Consider the following 19,572-nt stretch of genomic DNA (forward strand, 5'->3'; position numbering starts at 1 on the left):
ATCAGAAAAAAATAGTTTAAAATTCATGTAGCAACTCAAGAAATAAGCACATAAGGCCCTATTCATGTAAATAGGTTAAGAATCATCATTTATAAACATTAACACTAAAATCTAGAAAATATTGGAGGAAAAAAAGATTGTAACTTTTTATTTAAGCCACAAGGCACATTGATGGCAAATATTTTTCAGGAAAATGATTTATTGATACACACACACACACACACACACACACACACACACACACAATCTTTTCCTCCAAAGGTCATAAGTAACATTTACTGTAGTTACCAAAGAAATGTAAAATTCAGCAAGGACTCATATGAAATTTAACAGTAAAAATTGATGACTTTATCAAACATATTCAATTAATAATTTCTAACACAAATTCATGGGTCCAGACCTGTATATATGTGTTATGTTTGCAAAGCAATTGTGATGGTAAACAAAGGCTTTGGAGTGAAAAGACAACACTGAAAATTTTCAAATTTAATTTTGTCCCCAAATTCCTACAAAGGTATTTCAATTTTTTAAAAAAGCAGCAGCATCTTCTTGTGATAATCTAAGATTTCTCAAGCACTGCTCCTCGAAAGGTTAAACAAAACTATCCCTTATCACTGCATAATCGGCGTTGTTTTAAAAACAAGTTGGACTACAATAATAAATTACTTTTCTAGTTCTAGAAAACAGATGATTATTACGAACTTACCTGTATAGCCTTCACTATTTTCTTTAAAAGTTCAATATGTTAAGGAAATTACTGCCACATCAAAGAATCCCCGTTATTTATTTAATGTAAAACCATGTTCATATAGAATGAAGCGGCACTGAAAACAATTACCAAATGATAGTCAACAATTGATTTTTCACCATACACTTAAAAATAGCATCTACTGTCACTTACTTTAAAGATCCCATGTAAATCAACTTACTAGGAAAACATTACTTGAAGAATCCATGAAATGGATTTGTACAGTAAGTGGTATCACAGCATTGTTTTTGGGAAAAATTACTGACATTAAACAAGTACAACCTGCACTGTTCAGTGTTGACCACCAGTGTTCAGTTTTAAAGTCTATTTAAAAATAGGATAGCCAGGCCGATGTTGCTTTGTGGTTAGAGCATCGGCCTGCAGACCAAAAGGTCTCATTAAGGGCCTGTACCTGTGTTGCAGGTTCGATACTTGGCCTGGTCAGGGTCATGTGGGAGGGAAGCAATCAATGTTGTCTCTCACATCAATGTTTCTCTCTGGACCCCTCACTCCCCTATCATTGTATCTAAAAATCAGTGGAGCCTTGGCCAGTTTTGCTCAGTGGTTAGAGCGTTGACCCGCGCACCAGGGAGTCCCAGGTTTGATTCCCACCCAGGGCATCATGTACCTAGGTTGTAGTTCGACCCTGGCCCTGTTTGGGGTTGCACAGGTGGCAATCAATCGATGTGTCTCTTTCATGTCGATGTTTCTCTCTCTCTTCCTCCCTTTCTCCCCCCCACTCTACCTGAAGATAAATACAAAAATATCCTCGGGTGAGGATAATAAATAAATATCAGTGAAAAAAATATCCTCAGGTTAGGATTAAAAAAAAAAGGGGGGGGGAGTGGCACAGGCTGGTGTGACTCACTGGTTGAGCTTCATCCTATGTACCTAAGGGTCACCCGTCGATTTCTAGTCAGAGCACATGCCCTGGTTTTGGGTTCAATCCCCAGGTGGGATGAGTAAGGAAGGCAACTGGTTGATGTTTCTCTTCCACATGAATGTTTCTCCCTCCTCCCTTCCTCTCTAACAATTAATAAAAACATATTTAAAAAAATAAAAATAGGGTGGAAACAGGTGGTAAACAAAATCAGTGATGAAGCAAGATGGTTAACATCAGTCAGAATCCTCCTGTATCTAGTGCTTCACTTAGCAAGTCCTCTCTGGAGCACTCAATTTGGGGGGGTACCCTATTTCTGATTAGAAGTGTATCCCCAAACTACATTTACATGAAAATACATTAATGTTGTCAAATGTGGTTTTTTTGTTAATTCGCATTTGAGGATATTTTTTCCATTGATTTTGACACACACACACACACACACACACACACACAAATTGGGTGCTTCCCAAATGTACCCCAACCAGGCCAGGGATGGAACCTGCAACCCAGGTAGGTGCCCTTGACTGGAACTTGAACCCGAGAACCTTCAGTGTGCAGGCCAATGTTCTAACCACAGAGCCACACTGGCAAGGGCACGTTGTTAAATGTTTTCCTTCTTTGTTCTGAACACAAGATGACAACATATCTTTAAAAAAAACAAAAAACAAAAGGAAGAATGTTTTAAAAATTCACATTTTTATGCCTCCCCTATATACTTTCTATTTTAATTTATTGGGGTGAAACTGGTTAACAAAATTACACGTTTCTGGTGTCCAATTCCACAACACATCATCTGTACACTGTACTGTGTGTTCAGCACCCCAGTTAATTCTACATCCATCACCATTTATCCCCCCTATATTCTCCCTCCCTCTACCCCCCCCCCCCCCCGGAAATCACCACACCATTGTCCAAGTCCTTAAGGTCCTTTTTGGGTTTTACTCAATACCCCTCCAGCCAGCCCCCTAGCTCAGACAGCTATCAGCCTGCTCTCTCTCTGAGTCTGTCAAAAACTTATTTTTAAAAAGCACAAGACTTCAGCTTTATCGAGAGAAATTTGGAGCATACAAACCAGATTAACAAAAGACACAAAAATAAGGTATTAAAAAGATACAAAATACCCTGGCCAGGTGGCTCAGTTGGTTGGTGCATTGTCCAGTACACTGGAAGGTTGCAGGCTCAATTGCTGATAAGGAGATATACCAAGTCCACAGGTTCGATGCCCAGTTGGGGTGCATACAGGAGGTAACCAGTCAATGTTTATCTCTCTCTCCCTTCCTCTCTTTTAATCAAAAAAGACATATCCTTGAGTGAAAATCTCGGGGGGGGGGGGGGAGAGGATAAGACAAAAATACTAGTGATAAATCTCACTTCTCAAACTTCTGTGCCTCCACATCATCTAAAAAATTCAAGAAATGTCCATCACTAAAAGCTCCAAACACGACACGTGCACTGCATCTCATCACAACCCAGGGTACAGCACGTCTCCCGTGGCAACGCCTAACATGGTACCTGCTGAAGGGTGTGTGAACCGTCTGGGCTTATTAAAACATTCCCGCCCTGGCTGGTTTGACTCAGCGGTTAGAGAGTCGGCCCACGGACCAGAGAGTCCGGGGTTCGATTCCAGCTAAGGACATGTGCCTCGGTTGCAGTTTTGTCCCCAATCCTGGTTGGGGCCATGTGGGTGGCAACCATTTGTTCTCTCTCTCTCTCACATTGATGTTTCTCTCTCTCCTGCTCCATCTGAAGATAAATGCAAAAATGTCCTCGAGTGAAGATAAAAAAAGACATTCCCAATAACTCTGCATCAATTACATTCAACTGTGGCATATATAACTCTCATTTTGATTCTAGTAACTCTAGCGTGACTGAATCTGTTCCCAGACTCAACAAAAGTGCCATAAACATGTTGTGTATCAGAGTCCCTATGGCCTATGGAATTCACAGTAGTATCCCTCCATATTTCAGAGGGTCTAAGAATTGCAGAAAGATGATTTCATTCTAACAGAAACAATCATAACCACTACTACTATAGCAGAAGAGTGGACAGGCTTTAAAACAGAACCCCCATTAAAAGGCACAAAATATGGGGTGGGGACACGTTCCTACCGAGACAAAATAAAAACTTGTAATGAACCTAGAGTTTTGACATTCTAAGTTACTGGGGAGTGGGGTTGTGTGTAATCATCTAATTATACCCAAATAACTAAAAAACATGAAACAAAAGTATATCAAGGTTAAAAATCAGACTTGAGATTCTCATTTCCCAAAGGACTTTCTTTCCTACAATAAAGTATGTTGCACAGAGCAACCTCTCTACATCTCAGAGGACATTTCCCCAAGCTTTCATCAATAGTATACACAGACATACTTTATGTATCACCATTAATGCCTTCTCCCTTCTCGTCTGTATCTACATTACCAACAGTCTTTGTAGACCATGCCACCATTACCTTCCACCTCACCTTATTGGCCCAATGTGTTTGCCAGCTTTTATTCTGGCTCTCCTTCAGTCAAGTCTCCATGAGTAGTTAAAATTCTTTTCTAAAACATGAACTAGTTTACATTACTATGTGGCCCATACCAAGCCTTTCCAAACATTTCTTTTTTCATCAAGAAAAGTCTCAACTATTTGCCAGGACATGCATTGTCTATCTACATGGTCCCCAAGAAAGAAAAAATTAGTTGGAGGTGGTGGGAGGAGAGGGCAAAAATCTTAACCCCTTATGTTTAAAGCACAGATAAAAGATACACTTACAATACCCAAACAGCTATCTGTGGTAAAATTAGAGGGTTGGGTCAATTAGAAAAAAAGGGTTGAAAAACAACTTGCCTTGTTCATACAATTTCAGATACAACAGACATTTTCCTCTTCCTTGCATGACATGGTAATCCCCTCACACACTGAACTCAGTTCAACTCAACACCTCCAACTTTGCAAGTCCCTCCTTTTTGATCATTCAGGTATCAGCTCAAATGTCTCCTCAGAGGAGCCTCCCTGACCATCCTAGCTAAAATGGACACAACTGTTTCCCCAACCCACAATAACAGGTAGTCCCAGTGTCTAATGCACAGTTCCTAGTACCATCACAGTATGTGCTCAATAAATATTTGTTAGCGAGCCTGCAAAACAATGTTTTTTCTCTGTCATAACATGGGGAGATAACATTCACAATTATAATGAACATTCAAGTATAAGGCAAAGATTTGTTTTCAAATAGCCAACTGCACTCATTCAAGTCCTTGGGTATAAATGTATTCATTATTGTTAGGTTACTATTCTAAGACATAAATTTCTTAACTAAAAAAATCATTTCATTTTGCTATGAAGACTTCAAATCTATATAATAACTACAAAATAGCAAATCACAATTCTTTGGGAATGAACACAAGTGTTTTGTTTTTTACTAATTCTAGGGAAAGCTAACCTAAAATACAGCCTAGAGTTGCTATCTTTTGATTTGTAAGTGAAGTACAATAGTACCCTTCATCCGGGGTTTCGCTTTCCTGCAAACTGCGGTCCAAAAACACTAAATAAAAAATTCCAGAAATAAGTCATGTTTTAAACTGTGCGCTGTTCTAAGTAGCATGATTAAATCTCATGCCATCCCACACAGTCCCTTCCAGGACGGGATTAATCTTTTTCTCATGCATACCGTACTCCCCATCCATTGGCAGCTGCCTAGGTTATCAGTTCACTTGTTGAGGAATCCTAGTGCTTATTTTACTTAAGACTGGCTCCCAAACCCGGCTGGTGTGGACCAGTGATTGAGCATTGACCCATGCACCAAGAGGTCGCCAGTTCGATTCCTGGTCAGGGCACATGCCCAGGTTGTGGGCCAAATCCCCAGTGGGGGGCATGCAGGAGGCAGCCAGTCAATGTTCTCTCTCATCGATGTTTCTCTCTCTCTCTCTCCCTCTCCCTTCCTTTCTTTCTCAAACCAATAAAGAAAAGAAAAATTAGAAAAAAAAAGAATGGCCCCCAAGCACAAAATCAGTGATGCTGGCAATTCAGACATGCCAAAGAGAAGCCACAAAGCGCTTCCTTTAAGTGAAAAGGTGTGTATAGTACAATAAGATTATTTTGAGACCCATTCACATAACTTTGATTACAGTTCATCTTTTACTGTGCCTGATTTATAAATTAAACTATATCATAGGTATGTATGTTTGGGGAAAAACATAGTACATATAGGGTTCAGTACTACTCACATTTTCAAGCATCCACTAGGGGCTATTTGGTCACAGCAATGTTAATAATGTCCTGGAGTACAGTAGAATCTTTTTAAATGGAAAATTTCTGAATTTAAGTATAATGCCTTTCTTCTCTATCATGAAAGAATTAAACTAAGTCATTATTAAATTCAATGTAATACCTAATAAGGCAAATTGTTAATATTCATCATGCCATTTAAAAACCCTAAACATATAGCTTTATGATATTAACAGTTCTTTACTAAAACAGATAGCAACTTATATACTCTATTATTTAAAGCACAGTCTTTAGGTCTCTAATTCCTGGAATTCTCACTGGCAACTTTAGACTTCAAAGCATTCCCAAGTTCAATCATATAACTTCTACTACTAATTTTTATTACCTGCAACAATGTGTTTCTATCAACATCTGACCTCATTTTATTGACTTTTTAGATTTAGTTGGGAAATGCAAGGAACAAAGTTAAGTTCTCATTGTTCATGGTTAGAATAAACAGACATTAGTCACAACATTTGCCCCTGGACAGAGAAGCTGGGTGACTAACTGGTGGACACATGGAGAAATTTACTTTTGCTACATACCAATTTGTATTTCCATGTTTGTGTACCAGATACATATTATTCAAAACTATATTAAAGTTATGCATCAACAGCATTGAAAGCTAACTAATGTACAATGGTGTGATAGATTATTTCTAGCTACCAAGAACAATTTGACTGATAGCTACAAAATAGGAACTATTTTGGTAACTTTAAGTTTGAGGAATAATAGGGATAATTCCACCTCTGGTTTCCACATTTCCTCATGCCACCTTTGACCAAATATGAATACAATAACCTCCAATACATGTCTTTTCTTTAACTTGCTTGTGTCTGTGACCAGTAAATGTGACCATATTGTTCTAAAGAGCCTTAAAGGCTTAGATGTATTCCAGCGTGAGACTCAGTCCATGACCAGGTACTTCCAGATCTACATGCTACAGCCTCATCTACAGATGTTTAGGAGAGATCTCAGTCCTCTAGCCTATATAAATTTTACACTGGTGAACTATTTGTCTCATACTTTCATTTATCCATTATTGCTTACTTTGTTGACAATCCGAATTTTTGAGCCAAGACCTTTTCCTAAACACCACTTTCTGTACTCAATGCCCTTTCTAGATGTCACATGGATCTGATGCCTTCCATCCTGACCTTGCTGCCTTTATTCCTAGAAAGTGGTAGAATCAAAAGTACCTGCCATTTTGTTAACACCAATCTTCCCTGCCTTATTTGTTCCACATAACCCTCCCCACACCCAATTAACCACCAAGTCCTAACATTTTCATAATCAGTATGTCTTGATTTCCATTTTTCCTTTTCAATCCTGCCACCACATATCAACTGCTTCCCCTTTCTCCAGTCTGACTTACTACAAATGCATCCTTCCCACAACCTAGTTAACCTTTCTGAAACACAATCACTCTCCTGCCAAAAAACTCCAGGTGACTCATTATCATGGAATAAGATCTGAACCCTTTGTCAACCTCATCTCAGGTGACTGACTACCAGCTTCGAGCACCTTTACCTTCATTCATAACTGGTCCTCTGTGATAGTGCCTCCTACCAAAACAAGATATAACTCATCATGAAAGATGATTCGTTCATTTAGGTATTCTCCCTTTTGTTCTAAAAAGCCCTCTAACCCTCTCCATCTCTCAGCAACAACAATTCTCACTCATCCTATGCAAATCTTTCCCAATTAGTTTATCTTATATCCACTTCTCTTCTCCAAACTCCCAGTAACACTCAATTTTGGACAACAGGTTTCATGTGTCAAGTCACCAAGTTTACCCAGCACTGCTGAGCTGTACACATAGCTGGTGATTTCTTTCAAATGGGTCATGGGTACTAGATAAACCACTGCATGCTGCTCTAATAAGCCAACCACACAAGATGCACTCTTAGTAACAGGAATCCAAAATTTATTTTGTATTCCCGTGTGCTTTCTTGCAAATATGGTGCAAGATAAATTGATTATTAAAAGGTGCTACCCCTATTGATGTTAATGTCCTTTGGTTTTCCCTTGGGCCTTTGTTACAATGTATTGTAATTGCTGTGCCATAGTCTCACCTATACCTCTGAGTGTGGAGTTGCTTAAGAACAAAAGCACCATGCCCTGGCCAGTTTGGCTCAGCGGTTAGAGCATTGGCCTGCAGACTGGAGTCCCGGGTTCGGTTCCTGCTAAGGGCACGTACCTCGGTTGTAGTTTGTCCCTGGCCCCCGTTGGGGTCGTGTGGGTGGCAACCACTCTGTGTCTCTCTCACGTTGATGTTTCTCTCTCTCTTTTCCCTTCCCACTCTAGCCGAAGATAAATGCAAAAATGTCCTCGAATGAGGATTAAAAACCAGAAAAAAAGAACAAAAGCACCCTTGTGCATAACCCACAATGGCTGCTTTAGTAAATGAAGCAAATACTTTGGAATGGAACTCGTATTTCATGTCACTCATATCTATTATAGAACTAGTCATTTATAACCTACGACTACTTCTGGTATACACTAACCTATGCTATTTCCAAATATGACAATGATATAATCCTTTACAATTCATGGGCCCTTTAAATTTTGTTTTTAAAATGTTTTATTGACCAAATACAGTGTTAGTATATATCCAAGTATCATGTGACAGCAACAAAGCATGTACATTAAATTAGCATTTTAATACTTTTAACAATATAAAAGTGCTCTTAAAACAAAACTCATTGTAGTACTGGCACCCATGGTACTGTGTATGCGTGCACTTACGTACCATGCAAAATAACTATAAAGGACAAACAAGAAAGAATTATAGTTAACTGTCAAAAATGAATCCAAGTGTTTAGTTAATGACAGCCCAGCCAAGAGCATATACAGTCCAGAAGAGGACTGGAATATGAAAGGGTTTTGTTTTTGCTGCTGTTATTCTAGACAGCAACAACCCAGATTGGAGCATAGAAAAGGCAGGCCTCCAGAGGGGTGTGGTGAGGAGGGGAGCTAAATAAACAGGACAAGAAGTACATGGAAAATTAAGGAAATGATAGAGGTTTGTTGAAGCTGGGTAAAAAATTCATGAAAAACTGCCCTGGCCAGTGTTAAGAGTGTCGTGCTCACGCTGAAGGGTCTTGGGTTTGATTCCCAGTCAAGGGCACATACTTGGGTTGCAGGTTTGATACCTAGCCCTGGATGGGGCATGTGCAGGAGGCAACCAATCGATGTATTTCTATCACATCAATATTTTTTTCTCGCCCCCTGCCTTTCTCCCTCCCATTTTCTAAAAATCAATGGAAAAATATCCTCAGGTGAGAATTAACCAAAATCAAAAAACACTTATGAAAAACTTATACAGTTAATTAAAGGTCTTAAAAACCAATCCTCTTTCCACCCTTTTAATAAAAATTTCACCATGGTCCGAGTAAATGAATGTATTAAAATATATTTATACTTCACATACTATGCATTAGCTATATAGAAAAAAGTTACATTAGAACTTTGGCAAACTTGACTTGATTCCATTTATCCTCCAAATGAAGTTAGATGATATTACTGTAACAAGCTGATTTACCTAAACTGTAACATAATCTAAATTAGAAAAATTTTTAATCCTTTACAAATATTGCATCATACACTTATCTCCCAACTTTTCATCAGCTCTGAGATCAAGGAGAGAAGACATGGCAAAACAAATAGTTTCTGAAGGTCCTCAAAACATGGTGGCACTCAACGCTTCTTCCTGACCTGCTCATATTAATTTACATTCACTATAAAACATATAGCTTAGGATACTTACAAGAACATACTAAATTTACTTAACAAATGAAAAACTAAAACGCAGGAACTTCAGTAATAGCACTATGTAAGAAAATCTTAATCTGTCCTCTTAGAAACATTTCAATAATCATTTTAAAGGCAATCCTAAAAAGCTAACAATGCCTACTTTACAGGTAATTTTAAAAATCTCTACAATCCATCCAATTGAACAGTAGTAAATGTAAACTTAAAGACTATACTAAAAGAAGCAAGTGAAAACAGGACAGGTGGAAGGGAATCAGTCATGTTTAAGAACTCCTTAGGGTATTTGAAAAACTATTCACTCTCAAATTGGAACTATTAACACAAAAAACTAAGAGAAAAGTTTCTTCAAACTAAGCATTATATGCTTTTCATGATCCCAATATTTGTGCAAAATAATTTTTCAATGTTTTTAGATGCAATAGCCAACTTATTTATCAAAGCCTCAAAGAGGATTATGTGTGCCCTTCATAACAAAATACAAGTTTTACTGAATTATTTCTCTTGAACACCTTAACAACTTCATCAATTTTAAAGTTCAATTAATAAGAGGATTACTGTCGCTTCTGTAGAAGTGTGTATGATGATCACACAGAAGCGTATATGGATAGCCACATCAATGAAAAGTTGCTGCATTTTAACAAGAGCCCGTTTTGAACATTTCCTGATGAGTTGCTCTTAATCGTCCATCTGCCCTCCCCTTTTGCTGCTTCTAGTAGCTCTTCAGTGTATACCCACATAGAAGAAAATAACTATGTAATCTTATAAAACCAGCAGCCTTCATTTTACACTGTTAGAAAAAAACTATTTTCCTAAAGATAATTATAAAATTTGGATATTTCATGCAATTATTTTAAATGTACTCCAGTACTACTATCCTTGCTTGGGGTTCCTCCAACACCAAACACTGTACCAGTATAGCCAATACACAAAACATATACTGTAATTTTTTAAAGTCAAAAAATTTTTTTAAACCCTGAGATTATTGTCCTAATTGTTAAGAACTTGTCTTCCACCATACCACCAACTTATCCACTCTCCAGCCTCAGACAAAAAGGTTTAAACTTCCATTCATCATCCCAAATTACTCCCTTTACATATTCTGTTTCTCTTAGTACTTTCTTTTTAGACATATTTCTATTTAGACATGTGTAGGAGTAGACCTTCTCCCAGTTCTATTAACAACTGGGCTTCTCATATTCTTTGCTGGCTCTTCTTGCTGTCACAAAGATGCAGTTGTCTGAGAATTCATTATTGCTTCCCGTAATTTCTCCTGTCACCTGCCGGAGTCCAAGCTCAAAGATGGAGAGCAACTCTAACTAGCTGTTTAAATAAAAATGCTCAATAACTATTTATTGAAAGAATAAGCCATCTATGATTCTCACCCATACATTTCAACTGATAGTGACAACTCCAGTCTTAAATCTGTGCCATTACTCTGTACTTTTCTCCTGGATTCTCCATCAGACTTGTTTAAAAAAATACTATGTGCCAAACAATGTGTTGTGACACTGAGAACATCAATAAAAGGTTAATAAAATGCAGGCAAAACAAGTAAATGTCATATACAGACCAAGTGACAGGAATGAGAAGAGGTGATGTGTCCTTCTACTGAGGAAAAGCTCTTTAGAGATCTACAAAAATACCTGGGGAGACAAAGGAACTACCTGAGTATTTAAGGAGCAAGAAATGATAGGTGGATGAGGCTGAAATGGTCTACCAAGAGCAGATCAAATAAAGCCCTGTATCCAAATATGTAGCTGGATTTTTATTCAAAGGGAAAGCAGCTGCATTTGAAGGACAGGAACAAGGATCTAATTCATGTTTCAAAAGGATGAAGCAGATATTACAGGGAGAATGAATTGCAAGAGCAAAAATGAAAGCAGGACCAGTCAGAGCACCAGTCACCTTCAGTAATACATGGTCATGCCCTGAGAGAGAATGCTGTTACCAGACAGATTGTCTAGTTTTTAAAATTCAACAAACCACCATACATATTCAAACCCAAAATATATAAAACCACCCCCCTCAGGCAGCCACCAACACCCCATCCCCAATCTTGAACACAGTTACTGTCCCTGTCTGTTAGTGATATCACTATCACTCCACCATTCAAACCACAGACTCAGAGATCTGCATCTCCCTCTCCCCACCTACACACCAACCAGTCTGTTAAATTCACCCTCCTTATGAATTACTCCTGCCCGGCCTCTGAGCAAACCTAACACTAAAGATCCTTTGAAATAACATGTAATAGGGTAAGGGGGTGGAAAGTAGATCAAAGTTCTCTGTGGTCCCTCTGCTTTCTATTTCTGATCCAGTTACTCTTGTACTTAAAATAACTGTCCTGACTCCTAGTCAACTAAATAAAAAAGAAAGCTCAAAACTTAATTTAGTTTACCTAAGCTTCTTGCCTTCTCCATTCTTACCCACCCCCATGTTCAAATTAGCCCTCTGACCATACCGTCCTTACTCTCTCCCTCAAAAAACAAACAAAATGGTAACTAGCAAGTATATACTCACCTTTTAAGATCTGCTCAAAAGTTATCCTCTGAATGAAGTGTTCCCAACATAGGTGTACATTTGCTTCTAGGTTTTCAGAGTATTTGCAATTCCTTCCATTACTACCAACTAGTCAAACAGTTTTCTGTAGCTCTCAGACACCCAATAAACTCCAAATGTCAAGAGTACAGGGACACCACACTTTGTTCATTTTTGGATACTCATGAATAAACATCCTCTGTCCTACAGTTGGTATCATTCATTCACCGAAGAAACATTTAATCAAGACTTCCTAAAAAATGAGGACAAATCACTGATAAATAAGATCCCTGCTCTCTTAGAGCTGACATTCTAGAATGGAGTACACAAATAAACATGAAAACTTCACAAAAAGGTTTTAAGAGAAATCTTGAATGACAAAATTTGTTCAGGACTTACAATATTTGCTTAAATATTTTATGAAGAGAGTACCAAGTAGATAATAAACACAAAGAAAATAAATAAAAGTAAAAGGAATAAAATATATGCTCAATATGTACCCTTTATCTCCTGAGTACTGGGTGTTCCATGCCTCTGCACTCCGGCACAAGCACCAAGTAAATTCCACCACGGGAAATTTGGTCTCACCCTGACACCTAATGGTATGTACTCACAAACTTTAAAGTTCAACTTCAAATTATTTATTTTAAAAGATAACAATAACTGAATTACATAATTACAGACCATGTAATGAGATTCTGGGATTACAATCATGTAAGGAAAAGATAAAAATTTAACAAAATTACTATTCTAGACAGCAATGCCCAACGGAAAAATGAAAATGTAATTTTAAATTACTTAGGAGCTAGGTTAATGAAGGGAAAAAAGCAACAGATGAAATCAGCTTAATAGTATACATATTTTATTTAACCTAATAGTCAAAATATTTCAGTATGTAATCATATAAAAATCGGTGATATTTCACATTCATTTCATCATACTAAATTTAGTCTTTGCAATTCTGTGTACATCAAGTGGTAAATGTTTTTCCATACTTGTGTGTATTCAGAGTTCATTAGATTTAGATGCACACACCCACACTGTTCCAAGTATGCTTAACACTTGATAGCTGAATTTTAGTTAGTTACAGTTGCACTGGTCCTATTCCTAAAATTCAACAGTCACACATGACCACCACCCAGGACAGCACTGCTCCCACAGTGCACATACTGCATCCACTTACTTAACCATCACAGCTTCGTTTTGCCAGCAGACACTAAATCAAACAGGATGCTATCCCTTTATCTTCTCAGAAAGGCATTTTCTAGCCCCATTATCTAAAATAGGAACTGTCATTTTCTCTACACTTGTGACATCATTTCAACTGTTTCGTCACTCTTTGTCCCTCTAGGTCTAGAACACATGTGCCACAAGGTCTGACGGTTGATCTACTTTGTGCATAGCTGTATTTAAGTGTCCAGACGGGAAGAAACTGTCATATACAGCAATCGTAGAAAACCAGTACTGAGTATTCCAAATGTTGCTAAACTACAGGGGTGGGCAAAAATAGGTTTACAGCTGTGAGTACACAAAAGTTTATTCTTGTATTATTATTTGTTCTTATATTATTTATTCATATTACAACTGTAAACCTACTTGTGTCCACCTCTGTATTTAGTATGTATATGATAACTTACATGACCTATATAAAAAAGAATGACTAGAAACATATTGTGACAGGTAACTTTCTTCCACATTGGTCAAGTAATTGCAAAGTTCTCCAAATTATGAGATCTGTATTTTATCAACTTATGGAATACCTCATAGGTCTAGATCATAATATGAACCACTATACCTTAGTTTACCTTACCTCTAACCCTTGTAGCACAAATACTAGGATGTAGATTAAACTTACTCTTCCTAAAATAAAAGCACATGGTATTTATTGCAAGACAGAAGAATGTGAATACATATTTTCTATATTATACTTCCCACCCCCCAAATTTGGAGTATGTCTTTTTCCAAAACCTTCACATATTCGTCTTACTGTTATTTTAAAAGAAATATATATATAGGGAAGCAGTGAATATAGGGAAACCATAATCTGAATGAGAAAACATCATTATAAACTGGGAAACAAACTCAGGAAAGTTTCCTTTTGCAAAATTTATCATATTTTTCTGCATTCACACATGCCTAAAAATAAAGTTAAACACTGACTTCTATAGAGATATAACTCAACTGTAGTCACAGGAGTTAAAATAATTTAATTGGAATAAATAGTTTAACAGAAAAACAAGTGCATCAAGAACCTATCTGACATACATTTTTAAGTACATGAAACAAAGTTTTACTTTCATTAGCCTGCATGAGAATTCTTCAGTTAAAAAATAGGTTAATAAAGATCCCTTTATTGAACTCCTCAGACAGCATTACTTTCTAAAGTGACTAACAAACAAAACTGCAATGCAGAGAAAATTATAATTAATGAATATACCCAAAGTCTTAGAAAACACATTTACTCAATATTCATCTTCAATCTAGAAAAGCAAAGACAAGCTAACACCAAAAAGGGTCAGGCTGATATTTAATCCATCAAAATGGTGTCATTCTACTTATATTTTCCAGGATGATAGGCAAAGACGAGGACAGTTTTCTAGCTCCTTCACCCAGCAGGCATAAGCATGTTCAAATATACCAATACAGATATGGATCATTATAGTGATTCATTTTTCATACTGCTATGGATATTTGAAAATCAGTTAAATTCAAAAACACTTTACAAAATTTTTAAAATGCACTTTTCTAATACCTCTTCACTTGAATTAAATAGTCTTATGAATACAAAATCCTAGGTCAAAAAGGCATCAAAAAACCCTGGCCCGGTGTGGCTCGGCATCGACTCACGCACCAAGAGGTCACGGTTCAATTCCCAGCCGGGGCACATGCCCAGGTTGTGGGCCTGATCCCCAGTGGGGTACATACAGGAGGCAGCCAATCAATGTTCTCTCTCATCGATGTTTCTGGCTCTCTCTCCCTCTCCCTTCCTCTTTCTCTAAAACCAATAAAGAAAAAAAATTTTTAAGGCATCAAAAAGACATATTATGTATAAGACTTAGCACTCAATGGCAAGGATAATGCCTAGTCAAAAATAATGAAATTTGTCACTGCTTGTCAGGTGGCAGTAGCTGGAACAGTGTGTGTGTGTGTGTGTGTTTGGGGGGGGGTGTCTATAAATAGCCAGGGATCATAGACAATGCCAACATAAGAAACATTCAAACCTAAGGCGAAATTATATGAGTTTATTTGAGCAACTGCCGGGAAGAAAATTCTCAACAGGTTGGGACAATGCTCCAGAGAATGGCAGTTTTGCACATTAGTTTATACATTACAATCAGAAAAGCAGGCGCAAGTGGTTACGTGAAATCCACTGTAGATAGATTAGGGAGGTGGGAGAAACCTCTGGGATTGGGGTAGATAGATAACATCTTTTACATAAGTGGGTACAGGATAGTTAACAGTCAACAATTAACATGGTAACGATAACAATGAGAGAGGATTTGTGTTCTGGTACATTGGTTGTATATCCTGAGGGTTCTGGAAAAAGGGGGAGTTACCCTGACATTCAAAAGAAATTTTATCACACATGCAAAAGATAATAGACAGGCTTAGTTTGACTTTTGTCAGCGAAGATTCTAGCCTAGAACATAACTACCTGCCATAAACTGCTTTAGTTGAAAAGTTTTAATTTCAGACCATCCTTTAAGTCTCTTGAGTTTGCAAGACCACCATGCAAGCCCTTCCCTGAGCTTGTCAGGTTAGCATGTGGCCCCTTTTTGTCCACAACACACAATATAGCAGGATAGTCATTATGCCAACAAAAATCAACCAACCAAAAAATATTGCCTCTTTTGAGTAACACTTTAGAACAGAGGTTCTCAAAATAAAGTCCCTAAACTCAGTATCACCTAGGAACTTTTTAGAAATGTACTTTATTTAGCCCCCCCATTGTGACCTGCTGAATGAGGAACTCTGAGGTGGAGCCCAGAAAGTCTGTGTTTTAATGAGCCCTCCAGGGTATTCTGACTCAGAGAACCAAGAAGTTAGAGATATCCAATCCAAGGCTGCTTGCTGTCTCTTACCTTAGAACAGGAATTTTGTTCTCCCACTGCTGTTACATCAGCCCTGGGAAAGGGTCCAATACATAAAAGAACCCCTCAGTACATACAGGTACAATGAATAAATGCATCAAGTGAAATTCTGAATGACATGACTCCCCCATAAATTCTCTATGGATGAGAAAGGATCATTTTGTAAATAATTACTCCAATTACTAAACTCAGTTTGCTAAACTGTTGGCTCTATAGTGATCCTAATATTTAAAATATTCTAACCAAGTCAAAGAATTAACATTATAATCATTCAGCAAGTCACTACTGACTCCAAAATTAAAAAGGACAAAAATTATTAAGGGCATCACTATGTGTAAGGGTTTTTTTCTTATTACATTAAAACACTTGCCCGGCCAGTGTTGCTCAGTGGTGGAGCATCGACCCATGCACCAAGAGGTCACCCCAGTTAGATTCCTGATCAGGGCACATGCGCAGGTTGGGGGCCTGATACCCAGTAGGGGGCATGTAGGCGGCAGCCAATCGATGTTTTCTCTCATTGATGTTTCTCTCTCTCTCTTCTCCCTTCCTCTTTCTCTCTCTCTCTCTAAAATCAATGAAGGAGGTAAAAACACAGATTTATAAATCTAAGCAATGTCTCACAGATTGGCATTATCTAATAATCTGAAAATACCCTGAGGAAAATTTAACAAATTATTCTGGCAAAATATACAATAAAATAAAATGGTCTCTATTTTCACCTGAGATAATATGAATACTTTGAAGAAAATAAACTTAAATAAGCATACAAAAATAAAAATGCAAGTAATTCATACTATTATATCTACACAGTTCTTCTAAAACCCAAAAAGTATCTAAAATTTCACATTTACAAAAGTCCAGTTGAGTGACCATTTGAATAAAAAATAGAACAAGGAGGAACACGTCTTAGAGATCCAGACATAGATATAACATAAAACATAAACCAGTGTGGCTACTCATTTAAGAGTCTGATACTATCTCAAATACATATGTTATACCTTAAACTGAGATATATAATAAAAATGTGAAGTTTGTAATAACAATTTCAGAAGTAAAAACAACTTTTAGATGTAAATATTAATCCAAAGCCTTCAATACGACGGATGATACACTTGCTTATATAGAGCATTTAAGAAGTATAAGGTCCACTTACATTACTATTGACATAACGCAGGATGCTTGTATTCACTGAATAACAAAAACAAAACAAAACAAAAACACACACACAAAAAAAATTTTTTTTAAAATAAGGAAGATTGAAAAGAAAAAGTCCTATATTCAAACTAAGTACACTTCTTCTTCTACCTAAACCTACTATTTTGAGTCATAATTTTGAGAGTGAAGTACCTCACATGAAATTTAGGTGACTATATTTTATTTACATGTAGAAGCAGAATACCATCTCTTCTAAAATGCAATACTTTAACTCAGAAAGACAAAATTAAACAGTGCTAATGTAAGATTTTTACATAAACATAGTCAATAAAATATAATGTCTGTTGCAGAGAAAGGAAGAGTTGATAGAGATAACAGTAATTTGAGCAATAAAACAATATACTCAAAAAATAATGTTTAAAAATGGAAATTAGGCCCGGCCAGTGTGGCTCAGTGGTTGAGCATCAACCGGTGCACCAGGAGGTCACTGGTTTGATCCCTGGTGAGGGCACATGTCCAGGTTGTGGGCCATATCCCCACCCAATGGGGAGCATGCAGGAGGTGGCTGATCAATGTTCTCTCTCATCGAAGCTTCTCTTTCTCCCTCTCCCTTCAAAATCAATAAAGAAAAAAAATATTTTTTTAAATAAAAAATAAAAATGGTAATTATGAACTCTAGCTAAATTACTTTAAGGGATGTAGTATCCTTCATCTAGAAAATACAGGCTTCTCTTATTGAAAAAGAAATTAAATATTATAAAAAGTACAGACTGCAGATTCTACCAGGTAAATAAAAACATATAGGAATAGGAAGTTTCAACCAAAAGGAAGCCTTAGATATTTATAATCTAAGCATGGTTTTATAGAAAAAGACAAGTGGTCAACTAATATTCCCAAAATAACACAGCACTCTCACTGGGTATTTAAATATTCAGTCTTGTATGATATAAACTTAATCATTAATACTGTTATAGTCAGGAAACAAAAAAATTAAAAGTATTTTCCTACATTTAGAAGACAGTTTGACCAAAAAAAAGAGGGTGGGGTAGGGGGTAATACGATATAAAATGCATAAATCCAGAATTAAAGATCAGATACTATTAAAATAGTGAAATTCTTTACTATTTCCCCACAGTGACATTCCATAAATTACTTAACCACATTCAACTGGGAAATTGCACAAATACTCCATTTTACACAACTGGGAAAAACAATATGTAAAGTGAGCACATTAAAATTGTTTTATTTTTTAAATTTAACAATGAAGGATAGTGAAAAGGAAATACTGCTCTTGTTATATATGAAAGTACTGTTCATTTATTCATGATTTATTTACCATGAAATAAACCCATACTGGGCTATACAGCTTGAGACTTACTTTGAAGTAGTTCCCTTGTACTGAACCCCTCCAAAATAAGCCCCTAAGAATATCTGTCTATAAAATAAACACAGGAAAACATTTACAACATCATCTAGGAATTAGGTATATGGGTGTTCACTAGCTTATTCTTGAAAACAAGAAGTCTGAGTTTTTACATCATCACTACCCTGTCTCAAATTTCAGGAATATATTTTAACATGTTATTAGCTATAGTAACAAAACTTTTCACACACACAAAACATTCAAATACCAGTATTCCCCAGGAAACTTCCTGTGTCACTAAAAAAAAAAAAAAAAGTCACTTTTATTTCTGACAAGCCCCATTTGACACTAAATTTCAAACTTTTTAAAAGTTTAAACATACATTTGATCACATTCTTTCACAAAATACTTCCTATCAATCACACATTTATGGTCTCTAATATTCAAAATCTACATTGTAATTATCAACCTAACCTTCATTTTTCTTAAATTAGTAACTACTACTCATTCACACTGACATTTAGCAATTATTATAGACTTTACACATAAACACCAAGTTACTGAAATATTTAATTATGTTTGTGATTAAAACATAAAGCTATAGCCTGGCCAGTGAGGCTCAGTGGTTGAGCATCGACCCCATGCACCAGGAGGTCACCAGTTCGGTTCCTGGTCAGGGCACATGCCCAGGTTGTGGGCCAAATCCCATGCAGGGCATGCAGGAGACAGCCAATTGTTGTTCTCTCACATCGACGTTTCTATCTCTCT

The 19,572-nt window shown here is 36.9% G+C and overlaps 1 protein-coding gene across 8 annotated transcripts in view; it reads right to left on the reverse strand.

The window, feature by feature from the left end:
* PSPC1 (paraspeckle component 1) overlaps positions 1 to 19,572 on the reverse strand; it is a 116,859-nt gene that overhangs the window by 16,198 nt on the left and 81,089 nt on the right. Inside the window, exons 9-10 of one of the 8 annotated variants that reach the window (XM_036251112.1) lie at positions 12,178 to 12,448; positions 707 to 824 (exon numbers count right to left, since the gene is read on the reverse strand). The exons of 4 other annotated variants lie outside the window; for them this stretch is intronic. In XM_036251112.1, the coding sequence (XP_036107005.1) occupies positions 12,416 to 12,448 (33 nt within the window). In that variant the 3' untranslated portion in view covers positions 707 to 824; positions 12,178 to 12,415. Of the gene's footprint in view, positions 1 to 706; positions 825 to 12,177; positions 12,449 to 17,456; positions 17,475 to 18,979; positions 19,102 to 19,572 lie in introns of those variants that run through there. 3 more of the 8 variants (XM_036251119.1, XM_036251117.1, XM_036251115.1) reach the window with 3 other exon arrangements.

The sequence above is a fragment of the Molossus molossus genome, unplaced genomic scaffold (genome assembly GCF_014108415.1).
Source record: "Molossus molossus isolate mMolMol1 unplaced genomic scaffold, mMolMol1.p scaffold_m16_p_10, whole genome shotgun sequence".
Lineage (NCBI taxonomy): Eukaryota > Metazoa > Chordata > Mammalia > Chiroptera > Molossidae > Molossus > Molossus molossus.